The following is a 27670-nucleotide window of genomic DNA, read 5'->3' on the forward strand; positions in this document are numbered from 1 at the left end:
TGGTTGAACACATGTTACGGTGCACAAGGACCTGGGTTCAATCCCTTAGTCCCCACCTGCAAGGAGAAAGCTTTGCGAGTGGTGAAGCAGGGCTGCAGGTCTCTCCCTCTCCCTCTCCCTCTCCCTCTCCCTCTCCCTCTCCCTCTCCCTCTCCCTCTCCCTCTCCCTCTCCCTCTCCCTCTCCCTCTCTCTCTTTCCCACTCCCTTCCCTCTTGATTTCTGGTTGGATCTATCCAATAAATAAATAAAGATTAAAAAGCAACCTTTAAAGTATTTATTTGCCTCCAGGGTTAGCACTGGGGCTTGGTGCCAGCACTATAAATCCACTGCTCCTGGTGGCCATTTTCTGTTACACACACACACACACACACACACACACACACACACACCTGAAAGCAGAGTTGTCTTCTCTCCCTCTATTACACACACACACACACACACACACACACACACACGAAGAGTTGTCTTCTCTCCCTCTGTTACTTACACACACCCACCCCTGAAAGCAGTGTAGTTGTCTTCTCTCCCTCTATTACACACACACACACACACACACACACACACACACACACACACACACACACACTTGAAAGCAGAGGAGTTGTCTTCTTTCCCTCTATTACACACACACACACACACACACACACACACACACACACCTGAAAGCAGAGGAGTTGTCTTCTCTCCCTCTATTACACACACACACACACACACACACACACACACACACACACCTGAAAGCAGAGGAGTTGTCTTCTCTCCCTCTATTACACACACACACACACACATACACACACACCTGAAAGCAGTGGAGTTGTCTTCTCTCCCTCTATTACACACACACAAACACACACACACACACACACACCTGAAAGCAGAGGAGTTGTCTTCTCTCCCTCTATTACACACACACACACACACACACACACACACACACACACCTGAAAGCAGAGGAGTTGTCTTCTCTCCCTCGATTACACACACACACACACACACACACACACACACACACACCTGAAAGCAGAGGAGTTGTCTTCTCTCCCTCTATTACACACACACACACACCTAAAAGCAGAGGAGTTGTCTTCTCTCCCTCTATTACACACACACACACACACACACACACACACACCTGAAAGCAGAGGAGTTGTCTTCTCTCCCTCTATTACACACACACACACACACACACACACACACACACCTGAAAGCAGAGGAGTTGTCTTCTCTCCCTCTATTACACACACACACACACACACACACACACACACCTGAAAGCAGAGGAGTTGTCTTCTCTCCCTCTATTACACACACACACACACACACACACACACACACACACCTGAAAGCAGAGGAGTTGTCTTCTCTCCCTCTATTACACACACACACACACACACACACACACACACCTGAAAGCAGAGGAGTTGTCTTCTCTCCCTCTATTACACACACACACACACACCTGAAAGCAGAGGAGTTGTCTTCTCTCCCTCTATTACACACACACACACACACACACCTGAAAGCAGAGGAGTTGTCTTTTCTCCCTCTATTACACACACACACACACACACACACACACACACACACACCTGAAAGCAGAGGAGTTGTCTTCTCTCCCTCGATTACACACACACACACACACACACACACACACACACACACACACACACCTGAAAGCAGAGGAGTTGTCTTCTCTCCCTCGATTACACACACACACACACACACACACACACACACACCTGAAAGCAGAGGAGTTGTCTTCTCTCCCTCTATTACACACACACACACACACACACACACACACACACACACACACCTGAAAGCAGAGGAGTTGTCTTCTCTCCCTCTATTACACACACACACACACACACACACACCTGAAAGCAGAGGAGTTGTCTTCTCTCCCTCTATTACACACACACACATACACACACACCTGAAAGCAGAGGAGTTGTCTTCTCTCCCTCTATTACACACACACACACACACACACACACACACACACACACACACACACACACCTGAAAGCAGAGGAGTTGTCTTCTCTCCCTCTATTACACACACACACACACACACACCTGAAAGCAGAGGAGTTGTTTTGCAGGCACCAAGCTCCAGCAATAACCCTAGTGTCAAAACACACCAACACACAAACATCACCTAGCAGGAAGCACGGTGCCTAGAAGGCCAAGGTTCTTGCTCAGAGTCTCTGGATTTCCCCACAGCTTCACCCCCACCCCTGAGGCCAGGAAGAACTCTGCCTGTATCCTCTGTGCAAGGTAGTGGAGCAGTCATCTCACTGGAGAGACCTCTTGGGTATGGGTGTGGCATGCAGCCTCCCCCAGCAATGGAAGCTCCCACATTCACCCGAAGGGACAGTGACCAAGTGGGTGCAGGCAAGAGCCATTCAGGCCTTCGGCAGGACCCAAGGCCTCTGCTTGAAGGAGGTGACAACCCTGGTGACATGAGAGGGCCTGGCTGGGGCTCCTCCCACATGGCCCTTGGCACACACACAGTCAAGTGAGCCTCAGTACAAGCATTTTATTTCAATTACAGTGGTGCCACACCAAAGCTACACAACATAATGGTACAAAAAATAGATTCCCTGCTCCAACCCTCAACCATGTACCTGCAGAGAAGATGGCCTCGTGGCTCCCTGGGCCCAAGGTTCCTCCGAGGACTACTGCCCATCTCACCTGGGCCTCTCAGAAGCTGGGTGGGGTCTCCCTGGCTTCTTTGATGTCTCCCTGTCCCTCGCCCCTGCATGGACACTGGGAAGCTCCTCTCTGCGGGGACCCTCAGTCCCAGGACACTTGCTTCCATCTGGGGAGGGGTCTCAGTCTGTGTGCTGATGGACCAGGAGTTTTCTACCTGGCCAGCCAGAAGGCAGAGAGGGTGGGTGGGGTAGAGGGGCAGGAGGGTGCTGGGGAAAGCCACTTCTGTGAGGCAGGGTGCAGTTTCTCTAGCGTCTCGTCTCCTCTGAAGAGCTGTCAGGCTGTGGCCCACCCCACACCCTGCCTCAGCACAGGGCTCATCTCATGGTGGCCACGGCAGTCCCTGGGGCGTCTGCTCCCCTCAGGCGGGGGAGCTCTGTCTTCCTGGGGGGGGGGGGGCAAGGCTTGGAGGGCAGAGGTGGGGAGGGTCCAGCTACTGAGACAGCCAAACTGGGCGCTGGTTCTCCCTGTCACGTGTGTTTCCCCTGAGGACAGGGGGGTTGGGGGGCTCTGGACCTGCTGAGACAAAGCCCGTGGCCCCCAGAAAGGTGTTCCTGGGCCCCACCCCAGAGCCGAGACCACCCAGAGCAGGGCGGCTTCGCCCCACAGCTTCCTGCAGCTGGAAGCACCCCAACAGGAAAGCCGTCTGGGTTCAACCTAAGAGGCTCGATAAAGGAGGGACAGAGCCCAGGGCACATTCTAGGGCTCCCTGGACTCCTGACTGGGCCAGAGCTGCTGGACAGCCTTGAAGGGAGCTCTGTGGGCACTGGGGATGGGGGGTATGGCCTTGAGTTCCATCAGGTCACTTGGGGGTTTTACTGAGGAGGCCACGGGGTCCCTGGAGGGGTTGTCTCCTCTGGGGAGTCCAGGGTCACAGCCTCAGGTAAGGCACTAGACCATGCGAGTCAGGTGGTGAGGGCAAGGCTCAGAGAGAGGACTCGGGCCCTGTGTGAGGTGAGGACTGTTTTCTCTTTCTCCTGGGGAATGGGGTGGGCAAGTCAGCCCCCAAAGGGACAAGGATGGGATCCCTGCAGAAGCTTCAGGACCCTAGCTGGGGGGTGGGTAAAAGAGACAGAAGGAGGGGGGCGTGTGGCAGCTTGGCGGGGCTTCCCAGGCTTGGGCCACCTGCAGACTGGCTGTGAGGGTCCTGCAGTGGCCTCAGTCCTCCACAGCCACCAGCTCTGGCTGTGTGAACTCACATCCTCCTTCCTGGGGCTCTCACTTCCGGGCTTGGGGGCAGGGGAGGCAGGGCCCCACACCCAGCTGGCCTCCACACTGTTCTCTCTGCATCCAGTAACTGCAGACCCAGGTTCCCTGCTGAAACGGCAGATGGATGCCCCAGGTTGTGTGAGATCTGTCCTCAGGACCCACGGCCAGGGCTTGCTGCCTCTGCCCAACGTCACAGCCAGGGTGGGAGAGAGAGCTGCTGGGTGCTTCCCTTATACACAGGTTATTTAGAAAAACAGAACATAATAAATATACTAATTCTTCCCTTAAAAAAAGTGTTTTCAACATATTAATTCCCTGAAGATTTCCAGTGTATTCCACTATGTCTAGAAAATAGTCTCCCAAAAATATATTTTTAAAGTATTTAACACAGTGGTGTTGTTGGTGTATCTGGTGCTGGGCCTGTCGGCGTGGGGGCTGTGCCTGGTAAGCAGCCAGATCCCAGTGCTCTGAATTCAGAGCTGCCGCACGGGAGTGCCGGGGATGTGGGGTCTTCACAGGGGATCAAATCTCGGACTGTGCTGAGAACCACACCGCAGACCACCTCCAGCTGAAAACCCTCCAGTGCAGGGAGTGGGGGCCCGGGGCGGCCAAGGGGCTGGGCGAGACCCGGACGCTGGACAGAAGGGGCAGTCTTGTCAGCCCACCCCAGGCCGCACTCAGCCTCGCCCCCTTCTCTGTCTCCGCTCCGGGGCCTGGGCCCTCACCAGACTTCACACTTGTGATGAGGGTTCATAGGGGAGCCGGGCGGACAGTGGAAGTGTTCTGAGAACTCCCTGGAGTTGGAGACGGAGCCGATGACACGGAAGCGGGAAGGGCTGTGGGGGTCGGTGATGAGGCCTTCGTGGGCACTCTCAGGCGTGCGGACAGAACACCAGACCTTTGTGAGGACAGCGAGGGAGAGGCTGAGGTCACCGTGGGGCCCTGGGGCCGTCAGACTGCCCCTGCCCATGAGACCAGGGGAGCAGCCCCCAGGTGACACCCCCCTTCCAGAACCATCCTGCGCCACCACCTCCAGCTACGGCGGAGTCACTGTTGCCCCAGGCATCATCTCACAGAGCTCGGCCCCAAAGCAGCTCAGAAAGCTCAGGACCAGTGTAGGCCATTCACTTTAGGTGGACAGAGTGTGACCCCCACCCTGCCCCTGCGGCCCCCCGGCCCCCCAGCAGCCCCAGCGCTGACAGACAGCCCCACATGGAAGGTCAACCGGAGGAACAGGCTGGGACTTCTGGGCCTGAAGACGTTTCTGGAACCCTAAGACCCGGAGGGCCCGCAGTGCCTCCTTCTCAGTGATCTGATAAAGGATCCTCTTAAAGAGCCTTTTCTCAGAACACTTGTGGCTATTCATTCCTCTTTCTTGTTCGTTTTTAAAGTTTTACTACTTTATTTTATTTATTGGGTAGAGACATCCAGAAATTGAGAGGGGAGGGGGAGATAGAGAGGGGGGAGACAAAGAGACACCTGCAGCCCTGCTTCACCACTCGCAAAGCTTTCCCCCTGCAGGTGGGGACTGGGGGCTTGAGCCTAGGTCCTTGCACACTGTAGTGTGAGCGCTTAACCAGGTGCGCCACCGGCTCATCACTGGTGGATGTTCATTATTTTAAGAGTCCCTGCCTCGTAACCAGGCCCCTGAACTCAGAAGCTGTCAGCTAGGAACCTGCGTGTTGGCCCTCCGAGGCCCTGGAGCACAAGATGGCGGCGTGAACCTGAGCCCAGCACTCACCTGTGCGAAGCCCAAGAAGAAGAGTTGTTCGTTGCTGAGGCCCAGGGTGGGCAACGTCTGCTCAGGCCCGTTCTTCTTCACCCAGTTCTGGTAGGCCTGGGAGGGGAGAAACAGAACTCAGGGCCCCTGACTCAGAGCAGGTGGGAGTGAGGTGGGCTGGTGTGGAGGCCGGAGGAAGCTACCTCACGGAGTCAAGGCCTCACCTCTGATGCCCCACTCATCGGGGGCCCTCTCCTTTATCTGCACCCATTCCCAAGGTAACTGTGAGTGACCTACCTGCCGAGGGCTCATAAGGGGACACTGCAGCCTTGACCTCCTCCCTGACTGTGTGCCCATCCTGCCCAGCTGGCACCAAGATGCATGCAAAGCTTGGCTTGGCACCAACAGGACGACAGGTTAAGTGCACTCGTGCCCACACCTTCCCTGCCACAGTCACCGGCACCACTAGCCACATCCTCAGCCATGAATCCCAGGAATCCTTTCAACTCTTGTTTTAAATTAATTTTTTTCTTTATTCATTGGATAGAAACAGCCAGAAATTGAGGGGGAGAGATTAGAGAGGCACCTGTAGCCCGTCTTCACCGCTCGCAAAGCTTTCCCCCTGCAGGTGGGGACCGGGGGCTTGAACCTGGGTCCTTGTGCACTGTAATGTGTGCGCTCAACTAGGTGCACCACCACCCAGACCCCTTTTAAATTTTTTAAAAATATTTATTTTATTTATTTATTCCCTTTTGTTGCCCTTGTTGTTTTATTGTTGTGGTTATTATTGTTGTTGTTATTGATGTCATTGTTGTTGGCTAGGACAGAGAGAAATGGAGAGAGGAGAGGTAGACAGAGAGGGGGAGAGAAAGACAGACACCTGCAGACCTGCTTCACCGCCTGTGAAGCGACTCCCCTGCAGGTGGGGAGCCGGGGTTCGAGCCGGGATCCTTATGCTGATCCTTGTGCTTTGCGCCACCTGCGCTTAACCCGCTGCGCTACAGCCCGACTCCCTTAAATTTTTTATTTACTAATTTATTTATGATTGGATAGAGACAGAGAAATTGAGAGGGGACGGGTGGACAGAGAGGGAGAGAGACAGAGAGACACCTTCAGCCCTGCTTCACTACTTGTGAAGCTTCCCCCTGAGGTGGGAACCAGGGGTTTGAACCCGGGTCCTTGTGCCCTGAATGTGCCCCCCTTTATTGCCAGCAGGGTTATCGCTGGGGCTCAGTGCCAGCACTAGGAATCCACTGCTCCTGGCGGCCATCCTGCCCCTCTTCTCCCCCTCCCTTCCTACTATTAAATCTGAAAGAACAGAGGGGAATTGTGAGGGGAGGGGAGACAGAGAGGGAAAGAGGGAGAGACGCCTGCAGCCTTGCTTCACCACTTGTGAGGTGCCCCCTGCAGGTGGGGAGCACCTGGGGTTCAAACCCGGGTCCTTTTGCCTGGTGGTCTGTACGCCTGACCGGGTGCACAGCCCGACCTCCCGCTCTTTTCAGTGGCAGTAAAGGGCCGCGCGAGGCCCCTTCCTGCCCCGCAGTGCTCTCTCCCACTCTGGTGTGACAGCTTCACCGCAGCTTTCTGACCAGTCTCCCTGACTCACCCTGGTCTAAGTCTAACCCCTTCCTGACACAACTTCCCACTGAACCCCCCACCCCCGTAAGACCGGTGGCAGACTTGAAGAGCTGTTACTCATGTTTGACTTTTTGGTTTAAACATTTTTCTGCAAGTTTTTTTTTTTTGGGGGGAGGGGATGGGGAATTTATTACTTTCTAGTGGGCCCTTATTTATTTAAAAAATTTAAATTGTGACCAGGGTTATTGCTGGAGCCCAATACCTGCACTATGAATCCACAGCTCCTGGCAGCCATTTTTTTTCTCCTTCTTTCATTAGGTAGGACAAAGAGAAATTAAGAGGGGAGGGAAATAGAGACAGAGAGAGAAAGGCCTGCAGCCCTGCTTCACTTTTCATTAAACTCCCTGTGCAGGCGGGACCAGGGACTTGAATTCTGGTCCTTGTACACACACACACACGCACACGCACACGCACACACACACACACACACACACACACACACACACACACACACTCAAACACACACGGACACACACACTCACATGCACACACTCACACACATGCACACACACATGCACATACAGACGCACACACACACACACACACACACACACTCACATGCACACTCTCATGCACACACACACCATCACAGGCACACACACATATACACACACACACACACACACACTCACATGCGCACTTTCATGTACACACTCACCATCACAGGCACACACACATATACACACACTCACACACACTCACATGCACACATTCTCACACACGCACACACTCACATGCACACACACACACACACACACACACACACACACACACACACACACACACACACACTTTTTAAAGGGTGTGAGACAAAGAGGGAGAATGGGCCAGAGAGGAAAAGAGAGGCAGAGAAAGGAGGAGAGATGCCATGTCACTGCTTCTTCACTTGGGAGGCTTCCCTGTGGTCTGGGGGCTTGGCCTGGTGTGCACTCTACCAGGTGTGCACAGGGCTTTCTGTGCCAAGTCTCGGCTGACAGATATGCTGGGAGGGGCTCGGGCAAGCCCACCACCTCACCCCACCTCTTACGTTTTCAGGGAAGCCGCCACACTGGCTCAGGGGGCAGCAGTGGAGGGGAGAGGGTGGGGGAGGGAACGCAGGCCAGAGACCCAGGTCTGGGTTCAAGTCTGGCTCTGGAGCGGGCCTCTGGGCATCAGCATGCCGGGCCGGGAGGACCTGATTCCAGCACCGCCGGTGCCACCGCACGCGCTATCAGCCGGCTGCCACTCGATCCACAGACGAGAAAACAGGCCCGTCTGCACGGCCCCCGGGTCCCGTGCGCTGTGGGGAACAGGCCTCACCCTGTAGGCGGCCTTGAGGCCCCCATTGTCCGCGATGTTCTCCCCGAGGGTGTGCCGGCCGTTCACAGGCTCTCCGTTGACGCTGTAGTTGCCGTACTGCTCCACCACGCACTCAGTCTGCAGCTTGAAGGCCTCGATGGACGAGTTCTTCCACCAGGGCCGCAGGTTCCCCTCCTTGTCGTACTCGCGTCCTGCGGGCGAGGGCGAGGGCGAGGGGAGCAGCAACTGCGGTCACCCGACCTCCCGGGGGAAACGGTCTCCCGGCCAGGACGGCCAGGAGGGGTGGGTGCTGAAGGGTCAGGGGGAGCGTGAGCTCTGTGGTGCCCGCAGGGACCGGCAGGCCTCCGGGGCAGGTGGTACGAGGTTCATTCCCCAGGCGGCTAATGGCCGCCTCTGAGATCCTGCCTCTTCCTCGGGCTCGGGCTCTCCACAGCAGGAGGCCATGAGGAAGATTCTGGAACTCAGCTGGCGAGGAAGGGACCAAATTCAATTTCTCTGATTGTGGCCAGCTGAATAAAGTTTCTTATTTTGTATTCCTTTTTCTTCCTTCTTTCTTGCTTTCTTTCTTTCTTCCCTTTTGTTGCCCTTGTTTTATTGTTGTAGTTATTATTGTTGTTATTGATGTCACCATTGTTGGATAGGACAGAGAGAAATGGAGAGAGGAGGGGAAGACAGAGAGAGAAGGGGAGAGAAAGACAGACACCTGCAGACCTGCTTCACCGCCTGTGAAGCGACTCCCCTGCAGGTGGGGAGCCGGGGGCTCAAACCGGGATCCTTACGCCGGTCCTTGCGCTTTGCGCCACCTGCGCTTAACCCACTGCGCCACTGCCCGCCTCCCTTGTATTCCTTTTATTCTTGCCTCCAGGGTTATCACTGGGGCTGGGTGCCCGTACTACGAAGCCACTGCTCCTGGAGGCCGTTTTTTCCTTTTTTTCTATTCTAGTTTTTTTTTTTTTTTTTGACAGGACTAAGATAAATTGAGAGGGCTGGGGAGATAGATAGATAGATAAAGAGAGATACCTGCAGCTCTGCTTCACCTCTTGTGAAGCAGACCCCCTGCAGGTAGGGAGCAAGGGTTCAAACCCAGGTCCTCGTGCTTGGTGGGTGACATGTGAGCTTAACTGGGTGTGCCACCACCTGACTTCCAGAAAGTCCCTGGAATAAGTGGTGCATGTTCTCTAGTCCCAGGGTGTTGGGTACCTTTCCGGAGCAGGGGTACCTCTGTGTGACGCAGCTCACACACCAGCTGAAGCCACGGTGCCCTTACAGGTGTGTGGGGAGGCAGGGCTTGGCAAAATGGTAAGGTTTGCCAAAGGTGGCAAACCAGGATTTGCACGCAGATCCAGCTGCCTCCAAGGCTAAGATGCTTTGCAGCGACGGAAGGAAGAGCAGAAGCTCCAGAACATTACCTTGGTCATCAAAGGCGTGTGTCAGCTCGTGGCCCACGACAACACCAATGCCGCCGAAGTTTAAGGCCCTAGAGGGAGGACAGGGAGGTGAGCGTCACGCCGTGAGGGGCAGCACTGCATCCCATGGAGAAGCAGCCGTCCCAGAGGCCCTGGATGTGGCTGCAACCCGGGTCCCCAGCCAAGCCCCGGAGGTCAGGCAGAGGCTGGGTGACCTGGTGCAGGGGCCAGTGCCAGCGGGTGCCAAGTGGGACACCAGCTGCCCTGTTTCTCCATGCCAGCCAGGCACAAGCGGCTGACTTTCTCTGCTGCCACCAGGGCTCGGCTGGGGCTTTTGGCCAACTGCTCCCAGGAGACATTTCCCTTTTTTTTTTCATTTTGTTTTCCAAATAGATGGTGAAGAAGAGAGGGAGGGAGACCACAGCACTGCTCTGCCACCTCTGAAGCTTTCCCTTGGCATAGGGCGTGCATATGGTGTCCAGGGGCTTGAGCCTGGGCCCAGCTCACCACAGAATGCGAGCTCTACCGGGCAAGCTGTCTCTACGTCCTGGTGCGGGCTGTGAGGAAGGGAGGCACACCGAGGCTCACTTCCCAGGGCCCCTACCAGCAGACCTGGCATTCCAACCCAGGGCCATGTGGGCCTCACACCTGGGCCACCTGGAGAGCAAGCTGCCCTCCGCGGGGCTCCTGCCAGCACGACTTGTCCGGGGCCCAGAGGCCTGTGAGCCGAGCAGAGGGAGTGCAGGTGGGCATCTGCAGGGTCTAGAGGCACAACAACCACACCGCAGGGCAATGTGGCTTGCTGCGGGCCGCAGGGCTGGGCTGAGGGCCCCCATGGGGTGGGAGAGAGGAAGGAGGGCAGGAGAAAGGACCAGCTTACTTGGGTGAGGAGTGGGTATAGAACGGAGCCTGCAGGATCCCTGCTGGAAACACAATCTCGTTCTTGGTGGGTGAGTAGTAGGCGTTCACCATCGGCGGAGTCATGCTCCACCTGCAAGCAATGTGGCCGTGAGACCCGGCATCCTGGCTGGGTGGGCAGGTGGGCACAGCCCGCAAGAGGGCATCAGGCACCTTCAAACAGTGGTCTCCGCGTGGGGAGACCGGCCACAGAGTCCAGAGGCAGAACACCTATTGCTCTGCACATATGAGGCCCCGGGTTCAAGCCCCAGCACCAAGTACACACACTGCACGGACACCACAGTGGTGCCTCTGCTGAGAAACTAGCAATACCCGAAGTCTGGAAACAGGCTCATTAGACCCACGACTGCCCCGCACAGCACTCAGCACGGCTTGCACAGCTCAGGCTAGGCGCCCTGTACGCAGCAGCCACCGGCCTCTGGCTCAATGTCCCCGTCAGCAGTAGGGTAGATGTACACGTGTCCATATATTAGGACAGAACATACACCTTAAAGCAAAAGTACACAATAGTCTGCAGTGAGCCAATAAATGAAGCAAGCAAGGAGAAAGACCTAAAAAGACACCTTAAAGTTCCTAATGAAATAGTTTCTACTTAGACTTAGACACCCTGCTCATCTACCTCCTATTACACTTCCCTCACTCACTCCAAAGCTAACCTTGTCAAAGCAAGGACTGCAAAAGCTGAATAAGGGCAAGAGACTGGCACACATTAACGATGACTCTTTAGTCACTATCAGGCCGTTCCATCAGCTGGGGCCCTAGTCAGGGAGTCCTGGGATTCCCACACAAATTTGATGAGCCTAGATCTTGAATAGACCCTTTTCCCCATTATCACTGGTCACCTCCATCAGGAACAACACAATGGACCCCTTTGGAGGCCCTCATAGGACCTTGCTCTCAATGTGGATCAACAATGGTAGAGAATGTTCCATCCTCCGAAGTAGGGGGGGTTGGGCAATATACTCTACCTACTACCTGGAGAAGATGAGTCCTGAAATTTGTCAACTTGGAATGTTCCTACTCATGACCACAGAACATGAGTTCAGACCTACAGGAATGTAGAGGTTACACAGGCTCCTATGCTGAATATGGACCCAAGATAAAATCAGTGGGGTTTATAGTCAACAATATTTATATACTTTTCCCATATTTGGAAGCTACTCTCTTCCCTGATCCAGCTTTCTAGCCCTTTTTCCAGCCATGACATCATCTCCCCAGACAATAACTTGGGTCCACCTGCATGTCAGCTGTCAGGCTCAGGCAAAACTAATAAAGTCGTGGGCTCTTTGGAATATACTTAAAATAGACCTACTAGCTATTTCCAAAACGGAGACCCCAAATCTTCATCTGCACTATTCCAGCCTTTAGGTTCATGATTAGTCAACAATTTGTTCTGCTTTATAGCTTAACTCTTTTTCAGCCACCAGGCTCCAGATGCTACCATGATGCCAACCAGACTTCCCTGGACAGACAAACCCACCAATGTGTCCTGGAGCTCTGCTTCCCCAGAGCCCTGCCCCACTAGGGAAAGAGAGAGACAGGCTGGGAGTATGGATCCATCTGTCAATGCTCATGTTCAGCAGGGAAGCAATTACAGAAGCCAGACCTTCCACCTTCTGCATCCCACAATGACCCTGGGTCCATACTCCCAGAGGAATAAAGAATAGGAAAGCTATCAGGGGAGGGGATGGAATACAGAGCTCTGGTGGTAGGAATTGTACCCCTCTTATCCTATGGTCTTGTCGGTGTTTCCATCTGAGAAATAAAAAGTAAAAATATAGCATCAAATTAATAAATATGAAGCTCAGCCCTCAACTCTACTATAAGTCGGAGCTGAGCTCTCTGTCTCTCCATGTCTCACTGTCATTAAAATAAATAAATAAAATATCTAAAAAATACATAAAAAGACTTTTTTTTTTTTACTATCTTTATTTATACTGGATAAAGACAACCAGAATTGAGTGGATGGGGAAATAGAGAGGGAGAGAGACAGAGACACCTGCAGCCCTGCTTCACCACTTGCAAAGCTTTCCCCCTGCAGGTGGGGACCGGGGGTTGAACCTGGGTCCTTGTGCACTGTAATGTGAGTGATTAACCAGGTGCACCCCCCCATTAGCATTTCTTAAAGTAAGTTCTGTGATGCCTGTGGGATGGGAGTGTGGCTCCCAGCTGCTTGTCAGGGCACCTGTTGGGTCAAAACTGTCACACTATTGTGAGGATCACAAAGTGGCGGCCCAGGTGCTCCAGTGGCCTCTGTGTTCTTCATCAGAAGAGACTTAAGGGTGGCCGGGCAGTAGTGCAGTGCATTAAGCGCACGTGGCGCAAAGCACAAGGACCGCGTAAAGATCATGGTTCAAGACTCCAGCTCTCCACCTGCAGGGGAGTCACTTCACAGGCGGTGAAGCAGGTCTGCAGGTGTCTGTCTTTCTCTCCCCCTCTCTGTCTTCCCCTCCTCTCTCCATTTCTCTCTGTCCTATTCAACAACAACGACATCAACCACAATAACCACAACAAGGCTACAACAAGGGCAACAAAAGGGGGGAAATGGCCTCCAGAAGCAGTGGATTCACAGAGCCCCAGCAATAACCCTGGAGGCAAAAAATGAAATGAAATGAAACAAAACAAAACAAAAAAACAAAAAAAAAGAGAGACTTAAAAGGCATTTCCACCTAAAGCTGTCCTGGGTGAGCATGGTCACCGCCCACTGACTCTGAGCTCCTGAGCACACGTCTCCTGGTCTCTGGCATAGGGTCGTCGGCATCTCAGTGTTGGGTTTTCAGCAGACAGTTTCACGGGACGTATAAAGACGGTTCTCATTTCAAGGAAATAAGTGATACCACTTGTAACCAGTGATCAATTAAAAAGGAAGTTTCAAGCAAAAATTACATTTTTGAAAAACACATATTGTCTACCTCAATCTTGACAGCTTCCCAATAGTTAGAGACCCTTCTCAAGAGGATGAGCACTGATATCAATAAATGTGGATTTTTAAAAATACTGTAGAATGAGACTGTTAATTGGAAGAGTTAAACAACTAAATGAACTGTTATTTCCCTAGCAACTGATGTATGCTGTCACAAAATCATGCTTGGGTAAAAAGATTTTACCAGAGCACTGCTCAGCTCTGGCTTATGGTGGTGCTGGGGATTGAACCTGGGACCTTTGCTGCTTCAGGTATGAAAGGATGTTTGCAGAACCACTGTACTATCTCTCCAGCCCAAGTGTTGGGACTCTCCAGCATGAGGTCCTGAGTTAAATCCTTGGTATTGCCAGAATGATGCTCTGGTTATCTCTCCCTCTCATTTATTCATTTTTTCTTTTTCTTTTTTCTTTTTTAATGTTCACAGTTGTCTTGGTTTTTCCTTCTGATATAATCGGAGTTTTCTTTTTTCCCCCTTTTGTTGCCCTTGTTGTTTATCATTGTTGTGGTTATCATTATTGTTGTTATTGCTGTCTTTATCGGATAGGACAGAGAGAAATGGAGAGAGGAGGGAAGACAGAGAGGGGGAGAGAAAGACAGACACCTGCAGACCTGCTTCACCACCTGTGAAGCGACTCCCCTGCGGGTGGGGAGCCGGGGGCTCGAACCGGGATCCTGATGCCTGTCCTCATGCTTTGCGCCACCTGCGCATAACTCCATGTGCTACTGCCCAACCCCTTGTTTTGTTTGTTTTTTAATTGCCACCATGGTTATTGCTGGGCCCTGAGCTAGCACTATGGATCTACTGCTTCTGGCAGCCATTTTCCCCTTCTTTCATTCCTCCCTTCCTCCCCTCCCCCCTTCCTTTTCCCTTTTCTTTCTTTTTTATTAGATAGGACAGATAGGGAATTTAGAAGGGAGGGAAGTCAAGGTAGAGACAGAGAGACACCTGCAGCCTTGCTTCACCACTCATGAAGCTTCCCTCTACAAGTGGGGAGGGAGGGCTTGAACCTAGGTCCTTATGCATGGTAACATGCACTCGACCGGCTATGCTACTGCCTGGGCCTTCCAACAACTTTTAAGAAATTTCTAAAAGGATCATGAGACCAGTAAGTTTGAAGTGGACTGTATACAGTCATGAAACATGTGCCCTTCCAGCACTTTTTCTGGTGTTGAGGGGAAGGATCGTGAGGCGTGGAATGGGACAGAAACCTGGGAGTCGCTCTGTCGGCCAGACAAGTCGCACAGGCGCTAAGTGTGTCCGGACGACATGACCTTTTCATTCAAGTGTTTACAACATTATTCCAAGGAACCAGGGACAGGTAGAAAACGAGTAGGAAATAAATAAAAACCTGCACTACACTGGGGGATCTGGAAACTTCGGCACAGGGCCTCTGTCACAACTCTGGAGTTAAAGAGGACAACTTGTAGGTTGAACATAGAAAGATGCAAAGATAACAATGATTATGCAAAAAAAAGACTTTCAAGCCCAATGCACCAAAGGTCCCAGTTTCAATCCCTAGCACCCACCATACGTCAGAGCTGTGTATGCTCTGGTAAGAAAATAATAATAACAACAATAACAATAATAACACTAACAATAATAATAATAATAATAATAAAACAATTTAAGAGAGATGCTCGGACTCCTATTGTTCAGAAGGGGGTGCCAAAAGCCAAAAGGAGGAGCGGATGCTTCCCCCTCTGGAGCAAGATTTGCTTTGCAAAATGTTTTGAGGCCTGGAGGGACCTGAGGTCTGAGCACTCAGCTGGGACGACATCAGCTTACTGAGGAGAATGAAAAGGACGACAACACTCATTGACAAGCCTCACTCTAGATTATTTTGGTGTAAGAAATGTAAATCCCAGATCTGGCTTATGGTGATGAGGGGGACTGAACCTGGGACTTTGCAAAGCCATGATGCTCACTCCCCTGCCCAGAAACTCAAATTCCTTACAGGGTTCCGTTGTGCAGTGGGTTTGGGAACCAGAGCTGCAGCAGGCCTATCTAATCCTCAGGATTCTCTGTGGAAACTGTCCCAGAGAAGCTGCCACCTGCGAGCGAGGCCTTAAGGGAACCGGGCCTGGCTGTGACACCAGGCCTGGTGCCAACTCTTCTGTCCTCTGTCCTGTGCAGAGTGAGGCCCTCAGGCCTGGGCCAGACCTGGCCCTGAATTCTCCACTTGCAAAGTGGGACAGTAGTCCCCACTCCTCCAGGGCCTCCCTGCCAGTTTTTCTGCTGTTTCAAGATCTTATTAATTTATTTTCATGACAGACTAGAGCACTGCTGGGTCACACCGGGGGTCTGGGCGCTCTGGCATGCTGTGCTACGCCATCTCCCTGCCCCTTCTGTTGCTTTTCTGCCTTTAGCTTTAAAGATTTATTTATGAGAGAGGGAATGAGAGCATCACTCTCTCTCATGGGAAGCTGGGGGTTGAACTCAGGGCCTCATGCTTGTGGGTCCAACACTGCACACAGTGCTATAACCCTGGGCGGCCCTTCTATGATTTTCTGTAAGTCCAACAAGTCTGTTTGTTTACTCACACACATGCAGTACAATCACCAGGGCTTCACTCCTGCAGGAGTCCTCACTTGAAGACCCAGTTTGTCCCCTTTTAGACTTTTCAGACAGAGACGGGGGAGGGAGACAGGGGGATAGAAGGAGAGGGGGAGGGAGAGGCACTGGAGCTCCACCCACTGTCCTCTAGCTGCCCTGCATGGTGCTCCCATGGGGTAACGGGGCTTGAACCTGCTATGTGTGGGGTCAAGTGTCTGTTCCACTGGGTGAACCCCATTTGCTTTTTTAAGTCTATAAACATTCATTTATTTACTTCACTTTTAAAACCTTGTTACTTAGTATCTAAAGAAATATCTTTAAAATATTACTGATTTTAAAGACCTGGGGGGATGTGAGTGGGCGAGAGGGAGACACCACAGCTCTGCTTCTCAACTTTGGCAGACAGTAGCTCCGGGGGTCAAACCAGGGCCCTCTGGCATCTCAGGCATGCAAGTGCCATTCACTGGTGCTGGGCCATCTCTCCTCCCTACCCCGCCAACCCCACCCACACAGCACGTGCACCCTGAGGTGGGCTCACTGCACTGGCTCCCGTCCCTACCCCTCACCAACCACCCACACAGCACGTGCACCCTGAGGTGGGCCCACTGCACTGGATCCCATCCTTACCCCTCACCAACCACCCACACAGCACATGCACCCTGAGGTGGGCCCACTGCACTGGCTCCGGTCCCTACCCCTCACCAACCCCACCCACACAGCAGGTGCACCCTGAGGTGGGCTCACTGTACCGGCTCCTGTCCTTACCCCTCACCAACCACCCACACAACACATGCACCCTGAGGTGGGCTCACTGTACCGGCTCCCGTCCTTACCCCTCACCAACCACCCACACAGCACGTGCACCCTGAGGTGGGCCCACTGCACTGGCTCCGGTCCCTACCCCTCACCAACCCCACCCACACAGCAGGTGCACCCTGAGGTGGGCTCACTGTACCGGCTCCTGTCCTTACCCCTCACCAACCACCCACACAACACATGCACCCTGAGGTGGGCTCACTGTACCGGCTCCCGTCCTTACCCCTCACCAACCACCCACACAGCACGTGCACCCTGAGGTGGGCCCACTGCACTGGCTCCGGTCCTTACTCCTCACCAACCACCCACACAGCACGTGCACCCTGAGGTGGGCTCACTGTACTGGCTCCCGTCCTTACCCCTCACCAACCACCCACACAGCACGTGCACCCTGAGGTGGGCTCACTGTACTGGCTCCCGTCCTTACCCCTCATCAACCACCCACAAGCACATGCACCCTGAGGTGGGCTCACTGCACTGGCTCCCGTCTATACCCTTTCGCCAACCCCACCCACACAGCACGTGCACCCTGAGGTGGGCCCACTGCACTGGATCCCGTCCTTACCCCTCACCAACCACCCACACAGCACGTGCACCCTGAGGTGGGCTCACTGTACCGGCTCCTGTCCTTACCCCTCACCAACCGCCCACACAGCACGTGCACCCTGAGGTGGGCTCACTGTACCGGCTCCTGTCCTTACCCCTCACCAACCACCCACACAGCACGTGCACCCTGAGGTGGGCTCACTGCACCAGCTCCCGTCCTTACCCCTCACCAACCACCCACATAGCACATGCACCCTGAGGGGGGCTCACTGCACTGGCTCCCATCCTTACCCTTCACCAACCACCCACACAGCATGTGCACCCTGAGGTGGGCTCAGCCAGAGGCTCAGGACTCACTGGTCTCTGTTAGGAGCTTTCCGGAGCTGGTCGGCAGTGACCCTCCAGGAGAAGTTGAAGAACCGCATGGCGTTCTCGAAGTAGAGGTCCGGGACCGCCGTGTACTGAGCGGGAGCAAACCAGGTGGTTAGAGCCTGCCCAGACGGGGAGCCCTGGGCACAGGGAGGCCCCCTGAGGCTGGCGGCCTGCAGCTCAGAGACTACAGTGACAGTCAGAGCCCTGTCAGTGGCCTGACTGTACCAGGGCCCAGCATCCTCTACCCTTGGCCTCCAGGGCACACAGGAGCTTCACTTGGGCCCTGGCACCCCCAACACCGAGCAGTGTCCCAGGCTGCAGGAACCTTGGGCAAGAAGTGCCTTGACCGGAGTCCTCCTGGAGGATGAGCAGGCTCCCTGCCTGCAGGGAGGAGACAGACTCCACCGGCAGCGAATGAACATTTCAAACGTGCCCGGGGAGGACTTGCAAATTTTATTTCCCTTAATTCAGGTTATGATTCACTCAGTAGCCACGTGTGAGTAGTCACTGCCATGGTGAGCCAGCACAGGCCCTGTCAGTCGAGCCGCGGTCCGGCTCTACACAGATTACCACATACCTGCCCTGCCCGCACTCAGCCCAGCCTCGCAACTCTGCCGCCACTGGAGCTCCGTCCCTCGGGCTGGCTTTTGCAGACAGAAAGCAGAAGAGTCAGAGGGAGAGAGACACCGGAGGGGGCTGGAGACTGAGCCACAAATTCTCTGAAATAATTTCAATATTCTTGGGTTTTTAAATAGCACCGTGACAAGAGGTTATCATAATACAAACATGGCAGGATCCACAAGTCTCAGTCACATGAAGACAGAAGACTTTCTTTAGGGAGGGGCCAGGTGGTGGAGCACCTGGTTAAGCGCACACATTACAGGGCACAGGGCCTGGGTTCAAGCCCCCAGTCTCCACCTGCAGGGGGGATGCTTCACTGCAGGTGTCTCTCTGCTTCTCCTCCTCCCCTCTCAATTTCTCTTTATCACTATCCAAAATAAATAAAGAAAATAAATAAAAATCTTAAAAAGATGTCTCAGACAAAAGACTTTGCTTAGGAGCAGAAGTCCAGTCCATTTGATGAGGCGGGTGGTCAAGTGCCCGCCAGCAAGGACTTGTCAGCTCCCCTGGGCCTAGACAAGGCCTCAGTGTGCAGGGGCTCACGCTCTCCTCCCACCAGCATTTTAAGGCCCTAAGCAGAGGTCCGTCCTTCTCTGGGCGGGGAGGGCGGGCCTCCAGCCAGGAGGCAGCTGTGGGGGCTGGCTGGGAAGGGGGAGGTGTGCGAGGGGCTGGGGTCTGTGCTCCCCGGTGTTTTAGCGCCCAGTCTGCGTGTTTCCTGATGCACTGTCCCCACTCCTTCCTGCTCACTGAACAGTGTTGGTGCTCTGTGGAGGGCACGTGGCTCACAGAGATCCCGGGGAGGCAGACTGTGAGCCACTGCAGGGAACGCAGGGGGAGGGAGTGGCCCCCAGTGCCCCGCCCCGCCCCACCTACAGCCCCTGACCAGCAGCCCACCTGCACCCAGCGGCAGCTGCTCTGGCCCCAGCAGAACCCCCCCCCCCAGAATTTGGGCAAGAAGGTGGTCACTCACATCACTGAACACTTTGTCCAGCTCCTTGGGGTCCATGATGAAGTTGGGGTAGCCGATCATGTTGTAGATGGCCTCGGCCTGGATGGAGCACACAGAGGGCAGTGAGTGCCAGGCTGCCCCCCACCCCACCCCAGGTGTGCCGGGCTCAGCGGCTAACGAGGCTCCTTCTGCCACATGGCTTTCACACGCCCTCTGGAAGGTTCCCTCTGTCTAACTCACCCACTGGGTCTCCCACCAGCGGCACCTTCCGAGGGTGGCCTTCTCCGGTCACCAAGGCCAGACCGCAGCCTGCCCTGAGCCCCCTGCCCCCCAACACACACAGGTCCCTGCAGTGCCCCGCACACAGACCAGTGGCCCAGCCTCCACGCCACACTCGTGGGGCACTTCTAGTCTCTCCTTAGGCCGCCCCTCTCTGGCGGATGCTCCCCACAAGTCTTGCCTTTTCCTTGGCTGACTTGCGAGTGTCTTCGTCCATCCACTTGAGTGTGCTCAGGCTCTCCTCAAACGCCTTCTTGATCTCCTGGATGATCTCGCTGGCCTGAGGAGACATGAGTTGAACCTGTAAGGGCCGGGCGCCCTGCTCGCCTCCATGCCAGGGGCACCCATGCTCCCTCTAAGGCAGGTGGGAGACCCTGTGGGGAAGGGCTGGGACCAGAGCCGCAGGCTTCCGGGTGCTGGGCTGACACGGGAGCCACAGCTGCTAGAGCGGCTCTGAGGGTGACCTGGAGGCAGAAGATTCTAGAAGAGAAAGAGCAGAGGGGCTGGCAGAGCTGGACAGGTTCTGTGTCAACTGTCCATAGGTGAATCCACACAATAGACTTGTATCTGCCGGCAGAACTGACTTCAGATGGTGTTGACACGGTTGATACGAGCAGTGGCAACTGCGGCAGTGGGACAGGCTCTGTCTACTGAACGCTCAGGCAGGGCAGGTGTTCTCGTGCCCCCACTGGTGCTCTCAGGTGTCACCCACTTTGGATGGTGGGCAGAGGTGAGACTGGTCCTAAGTCATCCTGCCAGGGAGTTGGCAGGCCACATTCTGAGCTGGGATCTGGATGTCCTCACAAGTGTGGCCATATTTCTCTGCTTGTTCAGAGCAAACTGTCCCCACAGAATTAAAAAAAAGTGCATCTATCATCAGGTGTAAGGACCAGGTTGAGGCTGGGGGACCAGACAGGATTGGCTGCAGTGTGTGTGTGTGTGTGTGTGTGTGTGTGTGTGTGTGTGTGTGTGGAGGGCTTCAGAAGTGGCAGAAAGGTGCAGCAGTGTTTGTCCTCTCTCTGTCCCCTCCCCTCTTCCTCTCTGATGTTAGTCCTTTGTCTAGAGGGAAAAAAGTGACTGTGCAAAGTGGGTTCAGTGCATAAAGTATGAAGCATAGAGACCGGCGTAAGGATCCTGGTTCGAGCCACCAGCTCCCCACCTGCAGGGGGGTTTCTTCACAAGCGGCGAAGCAGGGCTGCAGGTGTCTGTCTTTCTCTCCCTCTCTCTCTCCATATCTCCCCTCCTCTTTCGGTTTCTCTCTGTCCTATCCAAAAACAACAAAAATGGAGAAAGGATGGAGTCCAGGTGCAGTGGCTGTGTTGTGCAGGCACCGTGCACAAGGACCCAGGTTCAAGCCCCTGGTCTCCACCTGCAGGGGAAGCTTCATGAGTGGTGAATGAAGCAGGGCTGCAGGTATCTGTCTGTCTCATTCCCTCTCTAGCTCCTTCTCTCCTCTAAAAATTTCTCTCTGTCATTATACAATTATAAATAAATAAATAGAATAATAATAAATGAAATAAAAATTTAATAAAATGACTACCAGAAGCAGTGGAGTTGCATAGGCACAAGCCCCAGTAAAAACCTGGTGGAGAGGGGGTTGGGTGGTAGCGCAGCAGGTTAAGCGCAGGTGGCGAAAAGCGCAAAGACCAGCTTAAGGATCCCAGTTCGAGCCCCCGGTTCCCACCTGCAGGGGAGTCGCTTCACAGGCAGTGAGGCAGGTCTGCAGGTGTCTGTCTTTCTCTCCCCCTCTCTGTCTTCCCTTCCTCTATCCATTTCTCTCTGTCCTTTCCAACAACGATGTCATCAACAACAACAACAATGATAACTACAACAACAATAAAACAACAAGGGTGACAAAAGGGAAAATAAATAATAAAAAAATTTTTTAAAAATCTGGGAGAGAGAGAGTGAGAGAGGAGAAAAACAAAGACACTCTCAGCACCAGACCTGCTCTGGAGACGAAGCTCCTTCAAGCCTGTCAGATATTCAGCCCAGACCACAGCCACCATCACCCAGAGAAAGTACCCAGCCCTGACCACAGCCACCATCACCCAGAGAAAGTACCCAACCCTGACCACAGCCACCATCACCCAGAGAAGTATCCAGCTCTGACCACAGCCACCATCACCCAGAGAAAGTACCCAGCCCTGACCACAGCCACCATCACCCAGAGAAGTATCCAGCTCTGACCACAGCCACCATCACCCAGAGAAAGTACCCAGCCCTGACCACAGCCACCATCACCCAGAGAAAGTACCCAGCCCTGACCACAGCCACCATCACCCAGAGAAGTGCCCAGCCCTGACCACAGCCACCATCACCCAGAGAAAGAACCCAGCTCTGACCACAGCCACCATCACCCAGAGAAAGTACCCAGGCCTAACCACAGCCACCATCACCCAGAGAAGTAAACAGCCCCTGACCACAGCCACCATCACCCAGAGAGAGTACCCAGCCCTGACCACAGCCACCATCACCCAGAGAAAGTAACCAGCCCTGACCACAGCCACCATCACCCAGAGAAAGTAACCAGCCCTGACCACAGCCACCATCACCCAGAGAAAGTACCCAGCCCAGACCACAGCCACCATCACCCAGAGGAGTACCCAACCCTGACCACAGCCACCATCACCCAGAGAAAGTACCCAGCCCTGACCACAGCCACCATCACCCAGAGAAAGTACCCAGCCCAGACCACAGCCACCATCACCCAGAGGAGTACCCAACCCTGACCACAGCCACCATCACCCAGAGAAAGTACCCAGCCCAGACCACAGCCACCATCACCCAGAGAAAGTACCCAGCCCTGACCACAGCCACCATCACCCAGAGAAGTAAACAGCCCCTGACCACAGCCACCATCACCCAGAGGAGTACCCAACCCTGACCACATCCACCATCACCCAGAGAAAGTACCCAGCTCTGACCACAGCCACCATCACCCAGAGAAAGTACCCAGCCCTGACCACAGCCACCATCACACAGAGAAGTAAACAGCCCCTGACCACAGCCACCATCACCCAGAGAAAGTACCCAGCCCCTGACCACAGCCACCATCACCCAGAGAAGTAAACAGCCCCTGACCACAGCCACCATCACCCAGAGAGAGTACCCAGGCCTGACCACAGCCACCATCACCCAGAGAAAGTACCCAGCCCCTGACCACAGCCACCATCACCCAGAGAAAGTACCCAGCCCTGACCACAGCCACCATCACCCAGAGAAAGTACCCAGCTCTGACCACAGCCACCATCACCCAGAGAAAGTACCCAGCCCCTGATCACAGCCACCATCACCCAGAGAAAGTACCCAGCCCTGACCACAGCCACCATCACCCAGAGAAGTAAACAGCCCCTGACCACAGCCACCATCACCCAGAGAAAGTACCCAACCCCTGACCACAGCCACCATCACCCAGATAAAGTACCCAGCTCTGACCACAGCCACCATCACCCAGAGAAAGTACCCAGGCCTGACCACAGCCACCATCACCCAGAGAAAGTACCCAGCCCTGACCACAGCCACCATCACCCAGAGAAAGTACCCAGCCCCTGACCACAGCCACCATCACCCAGAGAAGTAAACAGCCCCTGACCACAGCCACCATCACCCGGAGAAGTAAACAGCCCCTGACCACAGCCACCATCACCCAGAGAAAGTACCCAGCCCTGACCACAGCCACCATCACCCAGAGAAAGTACCCAGCCCCTGACCACAGCCACCATCACCCAGAGAAAGTACCCAACCCCTGACCACAGCCACCATCACCCAGAGAAAGTACCCAGCCCCTGACCACAGCCACCATCACCCAGATAAAGTACCCAGCTCTGACCACAGCCACCATCACCCAGAGAAAGTACCCAGCCCTGACCACAGCCACCATCACCCAGAGAAAGTACCCAGCCCTGACCACAGCCACCATCACCCAGAGAAGTACCCAGCCCCTAACCACAGCCACCATCACCCAGAGAAAGTACCCAGCTCTGACCACAGCCACCATCACCCAGAGAAAGTACCCAGCCCCTGACCACAGCCACCATCACCCAAAGAAGTTCCCAGCCCTGACCACAGCCATCACCCAGAGATAGTACCCAGCTCTGACCACAGCCACCATCACCCAGAGAAAGTACCCAGACCTGACCACTGTCACCATCACCCAGAAAAGTAACCAGCCCTGACCACAGCCACCAGTATGAGCTGTTCACACAATTCTGGGCTTTAGGAAACAGGGCCCTGGAAGTAAGGTGGGCACTGTGGCCTCGGGCAGACCAGAGCCTGGGCTGCTGATCTGGGGAGGGGTGAGCGCAGGGACGGTGACCCGTGGGGCCCATGGGGAACACTTACTATGTTCTTGCTGTCCTCTGCGAAGGTGGCCTTGACAAACATGGGCCCCAAGGCAAAGCCCAAGCTGTTTTCAGTGTCACTCACACAGAACTTCCATCGAGGAAGACAGGTCTGAAAACGTAAGTGAGAGAGAGGGGTGACTTGGCCCCAGTCCTCCTCCCCAGTCCCTGTCCAGATGGGCCCCAGGCTCTCTTTCAAACTTTCAGAGAGATCTCTGCTGACCCAGTGGAAGAGATCTCAGGCACTGGACCAGGAGGCTCATTTGTTTCCTGATTGCAGGCCCCATGTGCCAAGTTCCCCAAAGAGGTGGGAGGCTGGGGTGGTAAAGTCCTTGACAGACGACATAAAAACGCAACTGATGAAGTCTTGGGTCCAGAGACAGGCAAGAAGGCTCCCTCACCGGAGCTCAATAACATGACATGCAGAGAACAGGAAACCCCAGTCACAGGCCTGGCAGGGGGCTCACGAGGTGGAGAGCTCTCAAGGACCACACTCAAGGATCTTGGTTTGAGCCCAGGCCACCACACGGGAAAGCCTGCAGTGGGGAAGCTTCCTGAGGTGGAGCAGGGCTGTGAATGTCTCTCCTGTCTCTCCCCCCTTTAATTCAGGAGGAAGAAAAAGTTTGCTGGCAGGGGGCAGGCACCGAGCTCCAGTGACAATCCTGGTGGCAGGTAGGCCTTGAGGAAGGACCCTGACCACCCTGAGTACCAGGCAAACCTTGCAAGGACACCAGGACCCTAGTCCACCCACCTCACTTTTGCCTCCAGGGTATCACTGGGGCTTGGTGCCTGCACTATGAATCCACTGCTCCTGGAGGCCATTTTTAAAAATAGGATAGGACAGAGAGAAATTGAGAGAGGAGGGGAAGATAGAAAGGGAGAGAGAAAGACACCTACAGACCTGCTTCACCGCCTGTGAAGCGACTCCCTGCAGGGGGGGAGCAGGGGCTGGAGTCCGGACCCTCGTGTGGGTCTTTGTGCTTCGTACCACGTGCGCTTAGCCAGGTGTATTGCCACCACCTGCCCCCACCCAAAGTCAGCAGGATGTGACTGGGGGAGGGAAGTACAATGGTATGAGCATGTTTTGCAAAGCTGAGCTCAGGTCTGATCCCTGGCACTGCATATGCCCGAGGGGTGCTGGGCTAATCTCTCCCAGATAAACACACATAATACACACAGAGCTGCGGGAGAAGGAGCTGCCCGGAGGCCCTGAGGGTGGCGTGCTGGCAGCGACCAGCCCACAGCCCACAGCACTGTGAGAGCTGGGAACGGGAGCCTGGCCGCATGAAAGAAGTGTGCCCACCGGGTTCCAGCCGCTCCCTCCCTGCCCAAGCAGCCCTCCACGGGCAGCAGGATGGACGTGGGTGGGTCAGGCCGTCCCCCTGAGCAGCAGTGGAAGCCCACGTGCTTGTCAGCCCACAGAACACGGGGGTGCAGGGCAGCCTGCTCTGTGCTGGCCTGGGCAGAATGCCTGTCAGCAGGCAGACAGACAGACAGAACGTGGTGTTTCACACGACGGCACACTGGCTGCCAAGTGGAAGGGTTGAGCTGCTGCTGCAATGAGAGACACTTCATGGACACCATACGGCTGAGGGGCTGGGAAACTCCACCCCTGGGGAGGCAGGACCCGGCCAGTGGGGCACTGGACAAATGGGGCAAGGCATTTCTTTTATTATTATTATTATTTTATTATTATTATTGGACAAAGAGAAATTGGGAGGGGTGGGGGAGGTAGAGAGGGAGAGAGACAGAGTGACATCTGCAGCCCTGCTTCACCACTTGTGAAGATCCCCCTGCAGGTGGGGACCAGGGGCTTGAACCCAGGCCCTTGTGCACTGTAATGTGAGCATGTAAGCAGGTGCACCACTGCCTGGCCCCTGGGCATTTCTCTCTTCATCAGATGTGGTGGTGGTTATGTGGGTGGAGTTCATTTATCATAATACTTCTTAAAAACTTTTTTTTCAGGGGCTGGGTGGTGGCACACCTGGCTGAGCCTTGCGCACATGTCACAGTGAGCAAGGGCCCGGGTTTGAGCCCCAGTCCCCACCTGCAGGGGGAAGCTTCACGTGTGGTGGAGCAGGACTGCTTGTGTCTCTCTGTCTCTCTCCTTCTCTCTCTCTCCTTCTCTCTCTCCCCCTTCCCTCTCAATATATGGCTATCTCTATCCAATAAATAAAGATAATAAAAAACTAAGGGAAAAAAGAACATGGTAACAACGGGCTAGGGAAATGTCTCCTAACTGGACCGTGCAGGTGGTCATGTGGGTGGAGCTCATCTACCACACTCATTAAAAACTGATTTCTGGGGTGGGTAGAGCTGTCGCTTGGCATCCCGACTTGGCTTGAAGGCCATTTTCCATCCCCTCCTGTGGGCCCGGGGCACCGACTCATCTCACTGGCCTCAGAGCCACACCTTGAGCTCAGCCCGGCCAGCTCGTCTACACACCCGGCTGCTTGCAGGAGGCAGCTGCAGTCCCCACCCGGCCCTGCACACAGCCAGTGCCCGGCGCGGGACAGGAGGCGCACAGCTGCAGGCTCACCTTCTTGGCCCCGTACATAACTTCCATGAACTTCTCGTCAGCGTCCTGGAAGCGCTGGTCAAGGAAGGAGCTGGTCTTCCTCACCAGGTTCCAGATCATGTAGTTGTTCAGCAGGCTGGGTGATAGGAGACGGGGCTCAGCGGTGCCCTCAGAGGGCGACACGCGCCAGGCTGACTTCTAGCAGGTGCCCGGCCCAGGCCCTCGGACCCCGGGCCCTGCCCCAGACAGCGGCTGCTCTCCAACGGAGCTCTCCAGAGAGCGGCGGCTTTCAGGAGCGGAGCCCGGTCTCCCGCTGAAAACCCCACAGGGCCTCATGCTGCGTCTGGACCGCAGGCCCTGAGACGCTTGGTGCCTGGCGGCTGTCTGTCCGGAAGCCATGAGGCAGCAGCCTGGAGGGGCTGCCATCTCCGGAGCTTGGAGATGTCCCAGCCCAAAGTCCAGAGCAGGGGAGTGGGGCCAGAAGCAGAACGGAGCAGGGAGGAAGCTCTGGCAGCCAGCTGCCTCTCCCTGCCTGCTGCCTCTTTCACCATGAAATCCCCCTGGCACAGGGAGGGGCTGTTGCAGTCACCCTGTGGCCTCACACTTGAATCTAAATACCTGGAAATGGGGAGAGGTGACTAGCCATGCCTTACGCCACGAAATACTACGCAGCCAGGAAGAGTGAGGAGTCCACGTGGAGTGACGTGGGGGAAATGCTTATGGTGGGGCTGGGTGGTCGTGCACTTGGATGATCACACAAGGTACAGTGTTTGAGGACCCGGGTTCCATCCTGACCCCACCTGCAGGGTGAAAGCTTCAGGAGTGGTGGAGCAGGGCTGCAGGTG

General features: G+C 54.7%; 1 protein-coding gene across 6 annotated transcripts in view; it reads right to left on the reverse strand.

Moving 5' to 3' along the window:
- Positions 1–2526: 2526 nt before the first annotated feature.
- Positions 2527–27670, reverse strand: part of ECE1 (endothelin converting enzyme 1) — a 162282-nt gene continuing 137138 nt past the window's right edge. For all 6 annotated transcript variants that reach the window (XM_060200868.1, XM_060200867.1, XM_060200870.1 and 3 more), the window contains 10 exons: positions 26847–26961; positions 24309–24419; positions 20146–20244; positions 19707–19784; positions 18101–18204; positions 10867–10977; positions 9990–10057; positions 8581–8771; positions 5665–5760; positions 2527–4821 (listed from right to left, as the gene is read on the reverse strand). In XM_060200868.1, coding sequence (XP_060056851.1) covers positions 4645–4821; positions 5665–5760; positions 8581–8771; positions 9990–10057; positions 10867–10977; positions 18101–18204; positions 19707–19784; positions 20146–20244; positions 24309–24419; positions 26847–26961 — 1150 coding nt within the window. In that variant the 3' untranslated portion in view covers positions 2527–4644. The remainder of the gene's footprint in view (positions 4822–5664; positions 5761–8580; positions 8772–9989; positions 10058–10866; positions 10978–18100; positions 18205–19706; positions 19785–20145; positions 20245–24308; positions 24420–26846; positions 26962–27670) is intronic.

Source organism: Erinaceus europaeus, chromosome 11, assembly GCF_950295315.1.
Source record: "Erinaceus europaeus chromosome 11, mEriEur2.1, whole genome shotgun sequence".
Classification (NCBI taxonomy): Eukaryota; Metazoa; Chordata; class Mammalia; order Eulipotyphla; family Erinaceidae; genus Erinaceus; species Erinaceus europaeus.